At 39.9% G+C, this 20,365-nt stretch overlaps 2 protein-coding genes across 2 annotated transcripts in view; both read right to left on the minus strand.

Moving 5' to 3' along the window:
* Positions 1-11,594, minus strand: part of LOC133414788 (uncharacterized) — a 28,688-nt gene extending 17,094 nt beyond the window's left edge. The window contains 7 exon segments of the mRNA XM_061700413.1: positions 1,415-1,486; positions 3,932-4,049; positions 4,213-6,208; positions 7,187-7,350; positions 8,054-8,199; positions 9,484-9,779; positions 11,496-11,594. Of these exon segments, the coding sequence (XP_061556397.1) occupies positions 1,415-1,486; positions 3,932-4,049; positions 4,213-6,208; positions 7,187-7,350; positions 8,054-8,199; positions 9,484-9,779; positions 11,496-11,556 (2,853 nt within the window). The 5' untranslated portion in view covers positions 11,557-11,594.
* A 541-nt stretch (positions 11,595-12,135) lies between these two features.
* nol12 (nucleolar protein 12) lies at positions 12,136-19,238 on the minus strand. Its single transcript, XM_061700715.1, has 6 exons — positions 19,077-19,238; positions 18,526-18,631; positions 18,386-18,434; positions 15,538-15,683; positions 15,325-15,419; positions 12,136-12,976 (listed from the first exon to the last, which is right to left on the minus strand). Exons 1-6 carry the CDS (start codon positions 19,184-19,186, stop codon positions 12,775-12,777), a joined length of 708 nt encoding a protein of 235 aa, XP_061556699.1. The 5' UTR covers positions 19,187-19,238; the 3' UTR covers positions 12,136-12,774.
* Positions 19,239-20,365: the final 1,127 nt, after the last annotated feature.

Below are 20,365 nucleotides of genomic sequence, written 5' to 3' on the forward strand. Positions count from 1 at the left end.
GCATGCAGTGCGGGTTTTCTCTGGGTACTCAGTTTTTCTCCCACATTGTCTGTAGGTGTGAATGTGAGTGTGAATGTTTGTATGTGCCCTGCGACTGCCTGGCGACCAGTTCAGAGTGTAGCCCGCCTCTTGCCCGAAGATTGCTGGGATAGGCTCCAGCACGCACACGACCCTAGTGAGGATAAGCGGAACGGAAGATGAATGAATGAATGAATGTGCCAGGGCATATAAAAAAGTTGGGAAACACCACTTCAGAATTTTAGTAAGCACTAAACCAATGTATGTACTGTATGTTTTCATGGCTGTTCACGGCTACCATGTAACACTGTTACTGTGATGGTACATACTAATCTGTCTATAACAACTTGAAATGTAGATGTGACAAGTTGGTTTTCTGAATAAAGAGCATTGACGTTTACATGAAACCCATTTTGAATAATTGTTTTTATATTCAGTGATTGACAACAATTTAACTACTAAACATGGCAATCATTAGAGATGGAGTAGCAGAAAACTCTTTCCCCTCTGACAGTTTTCTCAGTCCTTCAAATATCTTTGGGAAACATAGATAGTAGGAGAAAGGTTCGCTAAGCAACTAACAGTAATCGGAGTAGTTATTTTGGGCCAATGTAGTTAAAGAGGTAATAATTTCCTTTGTTTCACCAGGTAAGGAAATACTATTTGTTTGGAAGCTAGATCCACAGTGGAAATTCACTGTATTATGCACAGAGAGGACTTCATTGTATTAGCCACAAAAATCAGCAAATTCCCCTTGCAAAATTATGCTATAATGGACGAATACAATGAAAAGTCTTTTTTCAGTCGTCATCCCATAAGATCTGGTTTTGAGTATATAGTGTTGGTGGACATGAATGAGGCATCTTCACCAACTGCTCCACTTTGTCGCATCCAATATGGCGGAAACTTCAACATGCAATTCAGCACTCAAGGTGTCGTTTATGTATACATATCTACGGTAAGCACCACCTACATCCGGGTCACCCAATCTTAGTTGCTGCTGGTTTCACTTGGTGCAGCCAAGGAATTTCAACACATGCCCCAGCCAGTAAGTGACAGAGCTCAGTCTGAAGCAATGCCCACAAGGAGGACAGTAGAGAGTCTACAAAATATCTGCGCGGCAACAAAAAGAAGGTTGAGACGCTACGTCCATCAAGGTTGTACAAGAATAAACATGGTTTGTGAAAACCTGGCAAGTTGTCATTTGGTATGGCAACTGTATAACAGAAAGATCATGTTTATTACTGTATATGAGTAGATTTTCCTGTACTGAAGCATGGGCACATGACACTAGTTGAGAAGCAGTTTATGTTGCATAAAAATGTGTTTTAATTTATCAACAGAGAAAATCAAAGAAAGGGAAAGTTGTTTTTATTGGCTCTATTACATACTGTACCTGCATTGGCCCTGATCTGTGATGAAGATCTTTCCAAGAACTGCCCTCATCTGCTGTGGGACTGAAAGATCTCTAAAAAGGAGTAACTCAGAGTCAGGAATAGCACCAATATTTATCTACTGTATATACACTACTTACAAAAAGTTCAGGATATTGGGCTTTTGGGTTAAATTAGGATGAACCTAAAATGCACTATAACCTATACATGTTAACTTAATTTGACCCGCTCTAAAATTCTGAATGCACATGTCCAACTATTCAATGTTTTGGAACTTTTTTTTGGTCCAACTTGCTTATGTTTTCGTACTTTTTATGCCCAACTTGCTGTTCTCTAACAAGGAGCTGAACAGAAAAATTTACAACAGGTGTTAGCTCCATGAAACGACTGATGCAATTCCTTGTTCCATTAGAATTGGTATTTTAACCGACATCTCCATCATGCTTTCCCTACCCAGTATACCTTGCCATTGTGAGGCTTCAAACAGGATGTTCTTTGATTGAAGTGGCCACTGAGCTTAAAGTGTCACAGAGTGTCATAAGCAGGTTGTGTGCTCGTCCTTAGAAATGTACTGGGCCATTCATGGGTCAAACAACTGTTGTGAATGCTGCCGTTCAGCTCATTGTTAGAGAGTTAAAGAACAGTAAAGTTGCACATGTGCATTCAAGAGCTTAGAATAGGTCAAATTAAATTTATCAGGTTATAGCGCATTTTAGGTTTATTCTGAAATTTAACCCAAAAGCTGAATATCCCTAACTTTTTGTGAGTACTGTAGTATTCGTATTCACATCAAAACTTCTACATCTTACTTCAACATGTTACTTTTATTTGTATTTTTTAAATGAAGAAAAAAAACATTTTTCATACGGGGAGATTGTGAAAATCTACTTTAGAAATGTTTGTACTGAAATAGTTGGGTCTATGTTTTGTCTGCCCACCCATCAAGTGTGAAATCAAACAACAAAGTACAACCCCAATTCCAATGAAGTTGAGACGTTGTGTTAAACAAATAAAAACAGAATATAATGATTTGCAAATCATGCTCAACCTATATTTATTTGAATACACCACAAAGATAAGATATTTAATGTTCAAACTGATAAACTTTATTGTTTTTAGCAAATAATCATTCACTTAGAATTTTATGGCTGCAACACGTTCCAAAAAAGATGGGACAGGTGGAAAAAAAGACCGAGAAAGTTGAGGAATGCACATCAAACACTTGTTTGGAACATCCCACAGGTGAACAGGCTAATTGGGAACATGGTGGGTGCCATGATTGGGTATAAAAGGAGTTTCCCTGAATTCCTCAGTCATTCACAAGCAAAGATGGGGCGAGGTTCACCTCTTTGTGAACAAGCGCGTGAGAAAATAGTCAAACAGTTTAAGGACAATGTTCCTCAACATACAATTGTAAGGAAGTTAGGGATTTCATCATCTACGGTCCATAATATCATCAAAAGGTTCAGAGGATCTGGAGAAACCACTGCATGTATGCGGGAAGCCCGAAAACCAACATTGAATGACCATGACCTTCGATCCCTCAGGCGCCACTGCATCAAAAACCGACATCAATGTGTAAAGGATATCACCACATGGGCTGGGGAACATGCAAACTCCACACAGGCGGGGCCAGGGATTGAACCCCACTCCTCGTTTTTGGAAATTGTGGACGTCGTGTCCTCCGGGCCAAAGACGAAAAGAACCATCTGGACTGTTATGGATGCAAAGTTCAAAAGCCAGCATCTGTGACGGTATGGAGCTGTGTTAGTGGCAATGGGATGGGTAACCTACACATCTGTGAAGGTACCATCATTGCTGAAAGGTACATGCAGGTTTTGGAGAAACATATGCTGCCATCCAAGCAACGTCTTATTTCTTATGTCTTGCTGCTTATTTCAGCAAGACAATGCCAAACCACATTCTGCACGTGTTACAACAACATGGCTTCATAGTAAAAGAACACGGGTACTAGACTGGCCTGCCTGCAGTCCAGACCTGTCTCCCATTGAAAAAATGTGTGATGCATTATGAAGCGTAAAATAGTGTCACGTAAAGTCTCCAAATACACCACAAAATGTAGCTGAATATTTTTTGCTCATTGCTTTACAAAAGAGAGTCAGCAGCAGGTCAGAAAAGTAGCTAAATATATCTACAACGTCACCAAGTTGGCAACACTAAGTAGGCTCGCGTCGTCGAATGCCCTAGCTCTAAACTGGTCCTAATGGTAACGAAAGCGTCTGCATGAGTGTACTCGGCATTTGCATGAATGAGACAGAGCTGCTCCCCAAAAAGGTTTGATTTGAATCAGTGGGCCTAGCAGATATCAAATGTGCTGCAATTCTTTGTCCTTTGTCCATTTTGGGCAAAAAGTGTCAGAGAGCATTTATTAAGACAGCTGGGAACGCTTTAAAATTGTGAAAAAAATCATCCCCCCCTTTAGATTAATGGATTAATGGATGGATAAAGAGAGACAGTTGAATCAATTAGATAACTTGTATTATCATCTCTGAGCCTACCTGCAATGAGGAAGGGGAGTGAGCTCGAGATAGATACCCACTGCCGCCGTAGAAGAGTTCTCTGTCAGTTTCCCCGGTGTCCTCCCACTCTCTGGAGGGATGCTTGCTCAGGGAGTGGCTGAAACAGCACAATAGAGCGAAGTTTCAGATGTGATCAATGAAATGTACTGAAGAAGCTAATGTAACCACTGTGTGCTTGTAATGTACCACACTTGTGAATACTAGAAAGACAGAGTACATCTCACACTGAAATGGTATTATTGCATTAAAACAACTCTAACCTAGCTGGTTTGAAGAGTTCCTGTTTATGAGAGCGCTGGGGATTCTGAGGTCTTTCCATGTGGCTACGGCCATCTCTCTGATGGATCATTTTGACCTTGGGCAGATCAGCCACCCTGGCATATACCTCCTTGTGTCTTCCAGCGGATGCCACAGACTCTGAGGAATCCATGGAGCTCTGCGATAAGGTATGACGTTGCATTTTCATCTGAGGTGGAGGTGAAGGGCTCCTCCGAGCATTATGAGGTCTCCTGTCATTAGGGCAGGTGTAGCGATCTTCAAGAACCTGTCTTCCAACCGTAGATCTAGCACCACCGGGGCTTCTCGAAGTTTGCAAGGTGACGGAAGCTTTTCTGTTTACTTTTACATTCTGTGTTGTGGGAGAATCAGCACGGGATAGCGAGGAGCTGCGCAGGGTATGTGTCGATCCCCGCCATGAGCGTGGTGAGCGATCAGGGGCAGATTTTGAGTCACTGTAATTATTTTTTCTCTGATTGGTGGCATTTCTAAGGATGGAGTAGCCTGGAGGTTCATTGGTAGCATTTCTTGACGGGGAATAATTACGGCTATTGTGATTATTTATTTTTATAGAGCTGCTAAGTTCACTTTTACGAAATGATGTTTGGTGAGGGGCACTGTAGCTTTGACTTGAAGGGAAAGAGCTATGGCTGTCACGACTTTTAACTTCAGACTTGCGCAGTATAGACTGAGTGGGAGTTTCATAACCTCTGCTTGAAGGAGAGGAATTGCGACTTTCACGACCATTAAAAGAAGCACTGCTGACTGTTTTTCGAAGTGGATACTGACCAGCAGTTTTATAGGATCTTCTTTCAGAATAGCTGTCAAGGCCTCGACTGCTACTGACAGCATTGAATTCCGTCTTGTGAACTTTCGGCTGACTCGATACGCCATAGCCATCTCTGGTTGCGGGGCCGCGAGGGTTTTCGTGATCTTGGCTATTAAGTCCATTTCGTAGAAGAGCTTGACTTTCAATGTCATAGCCTTCTCTAATTGGGGACCCGCATCGTCCATAATGACTTCTACCATCCAGCGATGTAATTGATTCTGATTTATGAAGGACAGATTGGCCCGATGGTCTGCAAGTTCTTCTTGTTGGTGAAGACCCACGACTTTCATAGCGACTCTCAGAAGGCCTAAAAGATGGAAAGTTTGTATGACTATTGATTCTGTTTAATGAACTATTTTCAGTTTTGCGGTGTAACGCTTTACCAGGCGATGAGCTCCTGCTTTCAAGACTTCGACCACAGTAGGACTCACCCACTTCTGTTTTTCGTAAGGCACTCCCAAAATTAGAGACTGTATTGGATTGGGATTTGACTGAACCACCAAGAGATTTAAAATTTCTTGGCAAAGATCCTGAGTCTATACGTCGCCCATATGATCCTTGCATAGAAGCTCTTAATTGTGGATCGATACCTTGAGATCGCCCTCTGCCATCAACGGTATTGCCTCTGACGGAGGAAGGAAAGTCAACACCCTTCAGTCGAGTGTTTCCATGTACCGGGGAGGAAGAGCAAGATTGTAGAATTGAGCCTTGCAGTGATGAATCAAAGCGCCCAGATTGTTGGTATGAAGAATTATAAGAAGCATTTCCTCTACCGTAAGAACTAATGAAACCTTTTTGCTCCACAAAAGCCAGCGACTCAGCTATTTTAAAGGGAGTTGGACTCGGGGAACGAGCACCAACTCGTGCTTCAACCTCAAGAGCAATGTCATAGGGGTCAGGAGGAGGGATTTCCACAGCCAGCTCTTTATCCAAAACCTCAGGTACCTGCCTATCAGAGGCCAGACCAAGATTGGGATTTCTGAAGGGGATGGTATCTTTGGGCTCAATGTTTTTACTGCTAAAGACTGGATGTCCTCGCTCAAAATGACGAAAAGGCGCTTGTGGGCTTTTATTACGGGAAGCACGGGCACCTGCTACCCTCCCCAGAGAGAAGTAGCCGCTTTCCCGCTTCTCTCTGTCTTCTTTAAACCCTGGAGGAAAATTGAAGACAAACAATGTGACACAAATAGAATCAAGGAGTGGTAAAACTAAGACAAAATACAAGCACCAAGGTTTCCTGACACAAACCAAGCAACATATACAGTATTATGTTACTGATGATTGCTCTAGGACACCTCAGGTGGTGGCATCACAAGTATTGCAAAGAACACCTTTGTCTGTAACTGGATATACAGTAGAATGGTAAACTGAAGTAAGTTATAGGTTCACGGAAGGATCATACTTGGAACTGGACATTCTCGAATTAAAAACTCTTATCAATGAGGCTGCGATCAACCCAACAAACCTGTATGTACCAGTGTCAGTGGCAGGGCGTGCATTTGGTACCTGGGCCTTCAGTCGGGCCTTACCAGACTTTATCCACCAATTAATAGCACCACTCTACAAAAATGTACAGTACATCATTTGGAGCACTACTTACCTGACAAAAACATTAACAAATTGAAATAAATTACATTCCACCCACCAGAGATGCTGATTATTTAATGTATTAATGTGTGGAGATTGCTATAGACGTTTTTATGCTCGCTGAATTTGCCTGTAACAAGGTTTACTCTGAAAAAACAATCAGAGGATGGCAAAATGCTGATGTCATCTAAGGCCAGCGCTCTGGCCCTGTGAGGACAAATTTGACATCTGATTGGATAGAGAAACATTCCCATTGCTAATAAAGGTTACAGCCAGCACTGCTGATTATGAAGGCCTTGGGAAGATTAGATTTACATGGCAGGACATACGTAGAGGCTCAAATCTGATTGGACCCCAACTTCATTCACATGAAGTGGAGGCAATGCACCAAGAGAAATGCTATAAAATGAAGAGAATAGACTGTTGGGAATAAATGTATACAATTTTCATGGAGCAAATTAGAATTTAGGAGGTAAATGTAGGTCAGTGTGTTTGTAAGCCAGCAGAGAAGGTCTTACTGGCCCTGACCTCTTATCACTGACCTAAGCGCCCGTTGAAGCTGTCTCTGCCGAGAGCTTCGTCCACCCAGGCCCGAGGGGTCGGTCGGTGAGGTGGCGGGTCAAGTCGAGCCATTCTCAGTGGTGGGTATTCGTCCTCTGCACTGCCGGAGCCACTGAGCTCTTGGTAGTCACTCTGGTCAAGACAGCTGCTTGGAAGAAGAGATCAGTAAAGTGAAAACAAAGCCAAACTAAGCCAAAAAAAAGCAACGAAAAGTATAATAATTGATAAGACAAAAAACACAGGACTTAACATTTCAAAATAGTGTCTTGCTCAATATCAATATCCTAGAGCTGTGATACAGAACCTTGTAAAGCAAACTCAACAGTAAGCTGTCTGTCACTCGTGGAATGTAAAAGCCAAACATTACATTCTTATTACCATGCGTTACTGGCCATATACAATTCTTTGCAGTCTTCTTAGTCGAATAGAAGAAGGTAACACACACAAAATAACTATAGAGTTACAAAATGCTGCAAGAAGTTGCCTGTTGTATATTAACTTTTCAATTATGTAGTTAATTCCTATTAATGTCTAACTTTGAAAATTATTTTTGCTAACCTTGTTACATTATTTTTATTTGTCACATGTTGGTAGATGGTTATATTTGAAATAACTAAAGTTGCAGGAAAATGGTGGAAATAAATTTCATTTAAACTAAAAGGTTGTGATAGGTTTTTTACTTTTCCTCTGCTAAGTACTGTGTACATCATTCGTTGACCTTATCATTACTATTACAGATGATCATAACATTAAAATTACAACTTGACCTTCTACCATTATAAAAAAAAAAAAAATCAGAAGTGACATGGTAAAAGTTATTATTGTTATGAATTGGTCAGTAGCCCTACCTGTCAGTGCTGTTGTTGTCGTCGCCGTCCCAGATGTAAAGCTTGCAGTCTGGACTCAGAATACACAAAGAGCTCTCTTCCTGACCTGGACAGCCTCGAGTGACATCACAGTAGCTGCTCACCACGGACAAATGGTCCGAATCCTCCTGATAGGATGAGCAACATGGATCAATCACAACCTCCAAGCCATGGCTGTACCATAGGGATGGCTCACAGACGAAGAGGAACCATCACTTTGTCTCCAAATAAGTAGTTAAAAGTTTAAAGTCACTTAATATACAGAATATTTTGATATTTAGATTCATATGCATAATATGAAATGTGTCTGACTTGCTCTCCTCCCTTTCAACACTCTCACCTCTGACACTCATGTGCAGTCTGCTGTTCGATTAATGTTACACCTCCGTAATTTGACCAAGCTCAAGGCCCTTATCATTATTTATTTACAATTTTCTTACCACAAACTCCTGGTTTATAATTGTGTCCTGTCCGAGAAAGAAACTGTATTTAATTATCACTTGTAGAATGTCACAAATGATCCTCACATAGTCCAAGTAACTGTACCAATTGTACAGAAAGAGATTTTGGAGAATAGCTGCATACATTCAGCACCCTCACCATTCGGGATAGTTGCACAATATACCGTAAAAAGATGCAATTCAAGAGCTACTTGTATATAAAATTTTATTTACAAAGACACATATCGAATGACACTGTCAAATATATTATAAATCAAGGTTAAATGATTTTTGTTTGTTTGTTTTAATTTGAAGTGTTGCAGAACTGCACTGCATCATACTGGGAGCTGTTTCTTTTCTTTACCCCTCCCACTTAACTAAAGAACAGAGGTCAGGTTACCAAAATATATAAACTCCTCACAGCATGAATTAACTACTGATACAGAACTATCTGATTAAGAGAAAGTATTGTGCGTGTGAAGTTTGTTTTGGATCTCATTAGTGCAGGTGCACCTAATGAAGTGGCAAGTGAACATATAGACACCCCTTTGTTTTTTGCCCTGTGGCTAATATTACATAAAATTCCAAAGAGGCCAGAGAATGATCCAACTTTATTTATTTTTAAGTTTTCTACCACCTTGCTCCTTATTGCTAAAGCTTGTGATCCTTTGTTGACCTCCACCATTTAGTCACTTGATCAAATGTGTTCAGGACCAAAAGTCAAGTCAGTTTTTCCATTTAAAAAATTAAATGTCGGATTTTTAGAGCAACCTGCCTCAATACTCCAAGTTGACCTTTAAGCTTATGTTTTGACCTTTACTGTTTACTGTTACTTTAATGCTCTCCTCTTCCCATTCATATTACGATTCAAGTAAACCCATCGCTCATCGCAAATTCTGCATGTGGTTCTTCTTCACCACTCTTCTTGCCATCTCGAGCTTAGTCATCTACCTTCCTGTCTGCCCTTCTCACCTTACTGCTGGTGTCCCTTTCCTCTGCCTGTGAGGGGATTGGCGTTAGCATTCCACTGCATGGTCCCGTCCCACGTTTGGGCCTGGTGACAGAGTCTGTGTTGGATTTCTGCTGTGGCGCCGCCTCGGTGTTGTCCCCAGCGCCATGATGGAGGTGCCTCTGACGCAGGCAGTCGTGGCAGCGGGAGGGGTCGAAGATGTTGGGTTCGAACTTGGTGCACACAGGCTCATCATCAGAAAGAGGCATGACGATGTTGGAATGTGAATTATCATAGTCATCACATCCTGTGCTGAAAACTAAGAAACAAGAGCACAAGAGGAGCCACAAAATCATACAGTAGCTTTGTGCTGCATATGATGGTGATATGCACTGGGCACATACAGTAGATATAAAGTCTACACACCCCTGTTGAACTGCCTGTTTTTTGTGTGATGTATATATATATATATATATATATATATATATATATATGAAAAAGAAGACTATGCTAAATCATTTTAACTTTTTTTTCCACCATTAATGTGAACAATAACCTGTACTATTCAATTAGGGAAACAAATATATATATTTGAGAGAAGCAAAGATAAACAACTGCGGTAATGTGGTAGTGCAAGTGTGCACACCTTTAACTGGGGATGTGGATGTGTTCAGAATTACACACATTCACACTCATCCTAAATGTGAGTCAGCCCATGCCTGCCACCATTTAAAGTGCCTCTGACTGACCCAAAAAGAAAGTTTAGCTTGTTTTGTGGGCTTTTTCTGGCATTCTTTCTCTGCTCTGAAGGTTTTATGATCGCACTGATTATTTCTTCAACAACATTGTACGGGTTATAGGTCACATTAATGGCGGGAAAAGTTTTGAAATGATTTATCTTTGTCTCTATTTTTTAACATAACACCCTGGCATTTGAAAAGGGGTGTGTAGACTTTTTATATTAACTTTATTTTACATTTGAAAAACCACATGGCACACCACCAGAAAAACATGTCACAAAGAAGTAATACTGAAATAATCTCGTCTGAATTTACTCACAAATTTTCTTACTCTGTGAAATTTGGGCTTGTTGAATGCTAAACTATTACTCTGTTGTAGGAATGGCAAGTGTATACATAGGTCAACCGTATAATCTGCCATCTAGTGGAAGAGCATTTAATTCTGCCTGTCATTATGCTTCACTGGCATAGATAGATGAACAAAGATACATTATTTGTAGTAAATAAATAAACCTTTTGGAACATTTCGGTGAAATTAGATACAAAAAGTCCCACACAATACTGACATGTAAAGAAGCCAATCATGATTTAGGGCCTTTCTAAAAACTTTTCCTCAAAACATGTGAAACATAGAATTGCCCTTAATTGTGAATATATTTATTCCAGCAGCATCAAACTCATTTTCCTTGCTTTAGCACAACAGTATTCTTCTCGATCAGGAACTGTATGGTGCTCAGGGCATTGTGAGCAGGCACTTTGTCATGATAACGCAGCCACCAGTTGTTATGCCACAACTCTCAAACGCCGCAGGAATTCTTTGTAGATGTGCTTGTGTGGCCCATATTGGAGGGAAACATTATTAGTTTGGGACTGAAATATTTCCTTTGTGACACCAGTCATAGAACCTTTTCTGATAGACCTTGTATAAGGCCTGAACGTTTGACAATTGTGGTCTAGTCCAACTCTCAAATGATTAATTAAGAGGTCTGTCTACAAAGACATCCCTTCATCCAAGTTTTGGATTTTTTTTTTCCTCAATAACCCAACCAATAATCATGCTTTAATGCAGACTAGTGGTGGGCTATGCATTGAGCTGGGCTTCAAACTAAAACAAAAAACAAAAAAACATCACTGTCAGGTGATAACTAACCACACAAGAGTAAAAGTGAAACACATTCCAGCAAACAGTGCTCTCAAAGTTGCATTATCACCAAGTACAAGGCCAATGAAAAACAACAAGCCAGATAAGAGAGAAAAAACAATAATAGCATTTTCAAGAAAAGTATGATAATTACCTGGCAAGGGAAGCTTGTTGTTGCTTGGGTAGGACAGGCCATTGACCCCCAGCAGGCACATGGCTCATCCTCAAGGTCTCTATATTCCCGTGCTGCACATCCTTCCTATTGGCTGAGGAGACAATGAGTGAAACAGAAGCATCCATGAAGAGCGCCACGGCCCTACATTAGCAAGGGTAAGGCTCAGTGGTCGACCCGAGAGCCGGTTGCCTGCAAAGCCCCCTTGTATTAAATATCATGGCTTTAGAAAGCGAAGTGAAACACTTGTGCTGGTGGCAGCTGGCTCAGGTTAGCGTAAATAAGTAAACAAGTCAGGAGAGGAGGGGGCTGAATATACATTAAACCCACTGGCAGACTACTGTTCGGTACTGAGGGGAAAGCGGTAATACTGAATTGTCAAAAAGTTAAGTGTGTAAACAGTCCACAGATATGTGGGACATTTTTTGGACTGTGGCAAGATTAATCTTTAATCAAAACTAATAAAAGGACATTTAGTGTATATCTAAAAAAAATTTTTTTTTAAAAACACCACAAAACAATACAGACATCGCAGAAATTGTGGAAATACAAGACCAGCAACAACATTTGGTACACCGGCATAACCGTAATGAGATCCAATGCAAGAATTGCCTTTAACAAATTGAATGTTAACTTTTTATTAGTTATTTAATGACAGAAGTTAACATTTTTGAAACAGCTCTTGACATGATGCGGTGCAGTTCAGAAAGCTCCAACCACAATAAAATAATATTGTTACAGTAATATCTCTGTGGCAATGCTGGTCAAAATGGAGTATGTGGTTACAGCTCTTGTATTGGTTCTCATTAGAATGAGAAAGTGGTCAGTGTTTAACATGATAGGCCAAATTAATGCAGAGCATTCTGATCATCTTTTGTTCCAGTTTACATTCCACATATTCAGCCCATCCATCCAGCCATTTTCTATACTGCTTGTCTTCATTAGGGTCACGGGTTGGCTGGAGCCTATCCCAGCTGACTGGGCGGAGGCAGGGTTCACGCAGCCAATCACAGGGCACATACTGTATAGATTAACAACAATTCACACTCACATTCACACCTGAGGACAATTGAGAGTTTTCAATTCACCTGACATGCATGGTTTTGGAATAAGGGAGGATGCCGGAGTACATGGAGTACTCAGCGAACATGGAAACTCCACACACTGAACAGAACTGTGAGGCAGATGGTCTAACCACTTGTTCACTGTGCTGCCCCATATTCAGCCCAAATAGCCAAAATAGTCCAGAAAAGTTGATCTTTCAGTCTTGATGACGCTGCTTCTTCCCCGTCATGCGTCGTCTCTGCCACTTGCTGGTCTTCTTGGTGCTGATTTTGCTCTCGCCGACTCTCTTGTCAGCCCTCTTGTCTGCCTGCCGCCCTCGTCCTCCTCGGCCTTCCTGCTTCCCTTTCCTCTTCCCCTTGCTGGTGTAGGCACTGAGTGAGGCAGTCAGCGAGCGGATCCTGCACAATAAGTGTTTGTGTGTGTGTGTGGGGAGGGGGGTGGCGGGGGGAATGGAAAAAAGTGAAGCTGAGCTGAGTTGGACAAAAAAATGACCAGGCTTCCGACGTTAGCTGCTATGTCACACACACATCGTCTGGGAACTGTTTAATCCCAATCCCATTTAATGCCCCAAGTAGTTTATCATGAACAACCAACAACAACTTTCAACTGCCAAAATGACTTGATTTATTTTAACACATTCACTGCCATTGACTGCTTTAGAAGTCAAATATCCATGTTAACTGGGAAAGCTGGAATGTGTTATTAAGACCAGGAAGGATAGCGGAAAATTTGACAGACATACAACATTTCAAGGTTATGAACTGCGTGTGAACAAGTATGCGCGGCAGCGTAAGAATACGTCCAGTTACTGCCAACCAAATTTTTTTAATTTGGTTGTTTTATTTTTATGGGCTAGAAGTGTTCTTCATACACATACAGGAGTGTTGAAAAATAGGCCTAGAGATTTTATGAAAAACAAAACCATAGCTTTATTTTTTTAGAACCTCTCCGTACTGCCGTTTGTCTGTCTCAAAATTACTGTATTTTCTGTCAAATGGCTGTCTGTTGTCATGTGTGGTGGCTCCAACTACTGGAGACAAATTCCTTGTGTGTTTTTGACATAATTGGCAAATAAAGATGATTTTGATCAAATTAACATGCAAATTAACATTAAATTCAATCTCTTCTGCGCTCAAATTGCTGGCCTTTAGCATCTACACATTCCTGTAGTGTAGTTTTTGTTTTGTTTTTTACATTCAAGCACACTTTGACACAGAAGTCTTATCATACTGTTTCGCAATTTCATGGCATGCTTCTCATGTATTTACACGTCATCAACATTTTGTGTGTTTTCTTGTTGATAATACTCTTTCCTTTTACGTTGTACCCTTGTACGAAAGTTCAAAATGTTAAAAAGTTATTTAACATATTTCCTGATTAGTTCATAAAGGTCGTATGATGGGGACTGTTTATTTCATTTCCCATTACAGTATTTCCTATAAGACAGTTATTCTCAAAGTCTGGTACACGGGCTCCCTCTACTGGTATGCAAATGACTCACTGCCCAAGTAGAGCTCAGTTGTATTTAACTTTCAAAGTTCAATACATTTCCATTTAATATTCAAGTACTGTTTGGTTTTAAACATGTACTTATGTACAATGTTTAAATTTTATGTGCAATACATTTTGACTGAATCATTATTTAAGTACAGTTTAGTATTAGTGTTGAAACTTTGCATTATGTTACAGTGGCTTGCATTAAGAAATTACTTTTTAGGAATCAAACCTCTGTCTCAGGTTTGATTAACATTTAGGCCTACTACGCTACTGTATTGTAATGTTGTAATGATAATGGTATTTGGGGAGCTAAGGATTTTTTTTTTAGGAGGTACTAAAGTTTTAAGAACTAATGCAATAGAGGAAAGTCCTCAAACTGAGTGTGTTTGGCATTAGAGGTTCCACTAGATCAGGGGTGTCAAACAAATTTTTGTCGCGGGCCACATCGTAGTTATGGTTTCTCTTGGAGGGCCGTTATGGCTGTGAACCCATTTGAATGTATGATTGCCTCATATTATTACATATACACAAATTGATGGATAACTACTTTTAAAATCAGAAGCTAGTAAAAACTGTTTGTTCGACTACAGTATTCCATCCATCCATTTTTTGAGCCGCTTCTCTTCACTAGGGTCGCGGGCGTGCTGAAGCCTATCCCAGCTGTCATCGGGCAGGAGGCGGGGTACACCCTGAACTGGTTGCCAGCCAATCGCAGGGCACATACAAACAAACAACCAGTCGCACTCACAGTCACACCTACGGGCAATTTAGAGCCTCCAATTAATGCATGTTTTTGGGATGTGGGGGGAAACCGGAGTGCCCGGAGAAAACCCACGCAGACACGGGGAGAACATGCAAACTCCACACAGGCGGGACCGGGGATTGAACCCGGGTCCTCAGAACTGTGAGGCTGACGCTCTAACCAGTCGTCCACCGTGCCGCCGACTACAATATTATTTAATTTATTTTTTGAAAGAGGATCGGAAACAAACAAAATGCAATATCTCAATATTTTTAAAGGTGAAGACAATTTGCAATTTTGGTATTTAAGCAAGAAACACGAAGTGGACGCACATGATTTGGGTCACATAAAATGATGTGGTGGGTCGAATCTGGCCCCCGGGCCACCAGTTTTGACACCTGTGCACTACAACATCACTGAAATGTGCATTTAAATTTGAAGTTACAGCAGACACAAAATGACAATAATGAATCTCAGTAGTTGCAACCTGCAGGAGTAGAAGCTTACTTTTTGTTCAAGATTGGAGCCCCCGCTTTTTTTGGCATTGTCTTTGGTTTATCCTCTTCATCCTCATTTTCGTTATCTTCTTTCTTCCCGTTGGCCTAGAAAGAAAACAAAAGACAATGAATAGCAGGTCTGTGCTACGGTCATTAAAATAGTATGGTTGTCTTCTATGAGCACTCAAGCAGACTTGATGCTCACTGAAGTTAGCTTGTTCACCTTTTTCGTCACTCGTTCAAGCAAGTGATTGGTGGTGAGGTCCAGATCACTGATGGTAGTCACTGTGACCGTGTGATTTGGATGGTCAAACTGAACAGACTCTGTTGTATTGGTGATCACATCTTCCAGATCATCTTCACTTTCCTCTGTAAAGAACATCCAATAAATATCAAATTACCAGTCAACAAATTAATCTCGCAAGTCAAGGTACCACTAAAAATCTTATCTGCCCAACTCTGAAAATACATCCGTCCGAATTTTCACCCCACATTTACATAAAGTAGTGGTTTAATTAGCTAGTAGTTGCGTCTCAAAGGCAGAACACAGACGGGTAAACTTCTCCTCTTCTGGCGGTAGTCTCACAATCCCCAGAAGTCACTAAATGTGTTACTCATCTCTTACAGTGGTGCCTTGAGATATGAGCGTCTCGACTTACGTGTTTATCGAGAACTAAACATAAGACAAAGGGAATTACACTTTGTGTATTTAAAAGACCACATAGCTTAGCCTTTCAGTCCACTACCTCCATAGCATCTATGTTGCAATACTTAGAACCCTTTAAGCAATGGATTTAACACAAATGGTGCAGCAACGCATGTAGAAAGAAAACAGTAGTCACATTTATATATCCTTTATCCTTGTCAAAGAACAACACATATTAGTGCCGTATTGATAACAGGGCTCAAGACTGCGACCAAATTGATCACATATGCAACCTTTTTTTTCCAGCTTGTGCAATTAAAAATTTCATCTTGTTGCACTTGCATGAGTGTATGTTTTAATGGTTGAAAATCGCTCTCTGCAGTGCATGCTCTCATAGCGAGCGAGAAAGAGAGAGAGCAGGAGAAAGAAAGCGAGAGCGAGCGAGCGCTGTGATCAAGTGACGCCGCCTCAATCATTATGAATTCCCTTTCAGTTAAAAGCGACTGCGCTGCAATATGATTGGCGACCTGCTGCAACATAATTGACAGCATCTACCAGATAGGACATGCTCTTATCAACTGCGCTGTCACATACATGCGCACTACATATGCTCGTCACAGCTCGTATGCCGTTGTGTCTGGCCAGTGGCCAATATGTACTGGATGTATGTATCTATTTAACCCTGTTTATAGCACAGACATGAAGATATGTGCAAGGTTAAAAAGCCCAGACTCCTTTAAAGAGAATTGTGTAGGAAAACAAACTATCATAAAAATAAAGTTCAATAAAGTGCAGTAGTAATGATTTCTAAATGTTTTGTTTGGGACTATGATTTTAAATAGTATAATAATACCAATAATTGGTTTGTTTTGCTCATAAATAATTAGCAAAATAGTGTGAATAATCATAAGCAGTACCGTAATTTCTCATGTATAATGCGCACCCCCCCCCCGCCCCCAAATTGTCAAAAGTCAATAGTGCGCATTATACATGGGTATAGGAGAAAATGAAAAATACAATTTTATAAATGTATGCTGCCATCTAGAGGTTCTGAAAAAGTTCTACACTTTCATTCCAATGTGCCACCGCCCCCTAGAAGTTATGAAAAAGTTGTACACTTTCATTCTAGTATGCCACCTACTGGTAATGAAAAAGGTGTAGCCTATACTTTCATTCCAATATGACAGGGGTACAGTTGTCCTCATAAGTTTACATACCCAGGCAGAATTTGTGAAATATTGTTTTTTTTTTTTTTAAATACAACTGATGACTGAACAACAACCATCATTCATTTATTTATGGTTATGTTTTGTTTAATGATAATGCTTTTCTGAAATGCCTGACAGTTTAATTTGAATCCCATTAAAATAAAATGTGCTACGCCTGGTCCTTCATCTTTTCTTTAAAGAATTGTACATATCTTTCAAATTCTGCCCCGGTAATCAAACATAAGACCAGAACTGTGTGTTTTCTCATTTACTAAATAAAAGTAGGGCTGTGAATTTGAAAATAAGAGCAAGTAAATAAAAAAAGTATTACGTGTTCAAATAAAGTGCTAAAACTTCAGAATAATTATTTGAAAAAACTAACAAAATACAGATAATGCTTCATGTTTTCGTCATATGGGTAGAAGCAAAATGATGCATTGTAAAAATGGATTACAAAATTTCCAGAATTTTTAGGTCAACTTTGGGGGTGCGAATTATACATGAGTGGGCATTATACGTGAGAAATTACGGTACTTTAATACGGTGGTTGGTACAGTTATGTAATTATTGTAAAATTTATGTCAATCATAAACTGTGGTAAACTGGTAATGCTCAAAGTTAAGTGTTTTTTCCAGGGGAAGAAGGTTAGGAGCCCTCACTATAAAAACTGGCCCCTCTGAGTCAAACAAATGATCAAATAAATGTTAATGCCTTTGTTTTGGGTTGTTTTGAAAATGATTTAATAGACCTGTTTTGCTTGTTGCAGACAAACTTCTTGTTCACAGTAAAATATTTAACAAATATAAAACTCGAGTCACTGTCAATCTTTACTTCATACGAAACTATGGTATGCCATGGTCATGTGTATCGAAGTGAATTAGACAAATATCGCAAGGTATCACTTTTGTTTAGGTGTTAGAAGAGCCGCAAAATTGCTAATTTGGCACAACTGAGTCACACTCAGTTCTTCGTAGATGCCCCTGGTTGTCGTAGCAACAAAGTCATGATTTGCATTTGCATCAGATAGAACGCCCCCGCCCCCCAGAAAACTGAGTGATTTGAACAAGAGTGTAACAAGTGGATGTTAAATGTGTTATAACTGTTTATTCTTAATGTATTTTGATCGGAGAGTATCAGAGACCTTTTATTAAGACACCTGGGAACCCTTTTAAATTACAAAAATTAAATGCATGTCTCCTTCAAGTCTTCTGACTCACCAAGCGCTTCTTGTCGCTCCTTCAGCATTTTCACGTATTCCTTGTGCCTCTAAAAGACAGTTATAAAAGCAACATATTTCCATTTGTGTCCATCAAAAAAAGTTTTCAACAATCTGCTACATTGCTTTAATTGCACCTACCTCTTCTCTGACCCTATTCTGTTCTTCCTTGATCTTCTTGCGTATTTCAGATACAGCTGCTTTCCTTCTTTCCACTTTTCTCTTATGGAAACCAGTGAGATATTCCCTGACAGGAAGAAGTATCAAAACAGTGTCTGCCTTTAGAAATCCAGTAATAATGGTTCTATTTTACACTGTTATAAAGGTATTCATTTAATAATGTTTGTGTTGTGATTATACCTTGTAGTGTACAATTACACAGCAACATACTAGGAGTGTTTTCTAATATTTTAGTTACTTCATTATTTCTTCAATCACCTCAAATGATTTGATCAAATCGTGTCGCAATGAACTGGTTTGCACAACCAAACTTAAACATAAATCTCAGTCAATTGTTCAGTGTTTTCATATCTCAATAATAATATATAACGCCCTTCATAAAGGTGCATAACTCCCAGCGAAGTTTTTTCAAACGATAAGTTCTTAAAAGTGTGCTCATCATGTGAAACAACGACAAATACCGCTAGTGACTGCGGTCACCAGCTACTAATTAAACTTTAGGGTGTACTTACTCTCGCTCCTTGTCGTCAAACATGACGACACATTTATTTTCCCTCTTCTTAGATCCAGGTTTGAATTTGGCCCTGTTGACCCCATTAATGATCTTTTTTCTGTTTTTCATTGCTCTGTGTGCTTATTTTCCATGAGCATGTGAGTCGACTATCTTACTACTTCCGGACTTACGCTGTTTAACTGCACGGTCGCTAATTATGTTCGACTGGAAACAAGACAGTGAGAAAGGTTCCTGATATCCAAGAGTAAGCTAGTACTGTGTATAATATACTGTATACATACGTAATGACTAATAACATACACTACTCACAAAAAGTTTAAAATTTATTTCTGAAATTTCAGGACGAACCTAAAAAGCACTATAACCTCTACAGGTACCTACCTAATTTGACCTTCTCTACAGTGTCCTGCTGATCAATACCTCATACCTTTTGCATAACTGGCATAATGAGGTGGACAAAAATCACAACAGGTGTTTGCTCAATGAATCACCCAATACATTTTCAAGGACGTCCACTTCTATACCTTTCTGTGACTCTTCCAGTCTCTTTTGCCAATTGCTGATGACACTCTAGGCCAGGGGTGTCAAACTCATTTTTGTCACGGGCCACATCGTAGTTATGACTTCCCTCGGAGGGCCGCTACGACCGTGAACCCATATAAATGAAAGATTACCTCATATACTGTTATTGCATACAGTATACACAACACATTGATGCATAACCAGTTTTGAAATCAAAGCCTATAAAAAGATGTTTTTCAACTATTGCATTTCTTTTCAAAGGGGGATTGGTAACAAAAAAATGCTTGCAAATATCTCAATGAGATTACACTAGAACACAATGAGCAATTTTGATTTGCTTTCGCGGGCCACATAAAACGATGTGGCAGGCCGGATCTGGTTCCCGGGCCACCAGTTTGACACCTGTGCTCTAGTCTGAGTGGCCACATACTTAGTGAACATCCTGTTTGAAGCATCACAATGGCAAAATAGTTGATCAATTGTAAGGTGTCCTCTTGGTCTCATGATGTCAAAATGTGAACATAAAGAGGACTGTTTAAATACCAATTCTAATTAAACCGGGACATTGGTTGAGTCACAGATCAAACACCTGTTTTGATTTTCAGCACTATGAGGACAGCAAGTTTCGCAAAAAGTACTGAAACATTGAACAGTTTGAAATGTGCATTCAAATTTTTTGAGAAAGTCAAATTGAGTATACAGTGCATTTTAAGTTCCTGAAATTTGACTTGAAAGCGGAATATCCCTTACTTTTGAGTGGTGTGC

The sequence above is a fragment of the Phycodurus eques genome, chromosome 16 (assembly GCF_024500275.1).
Source record: "Phycodurus eques isolate BA_2022a chromosome 16, UOR_Pequ_1.1, whole genome shotgun sequence".
Lineage (NCBI taxonomy): Eukaryota > Metazoa > Chordata > Actinopteri > Syngnathiformes > Syngnathidae > Phycodurus > Phycodurus eques.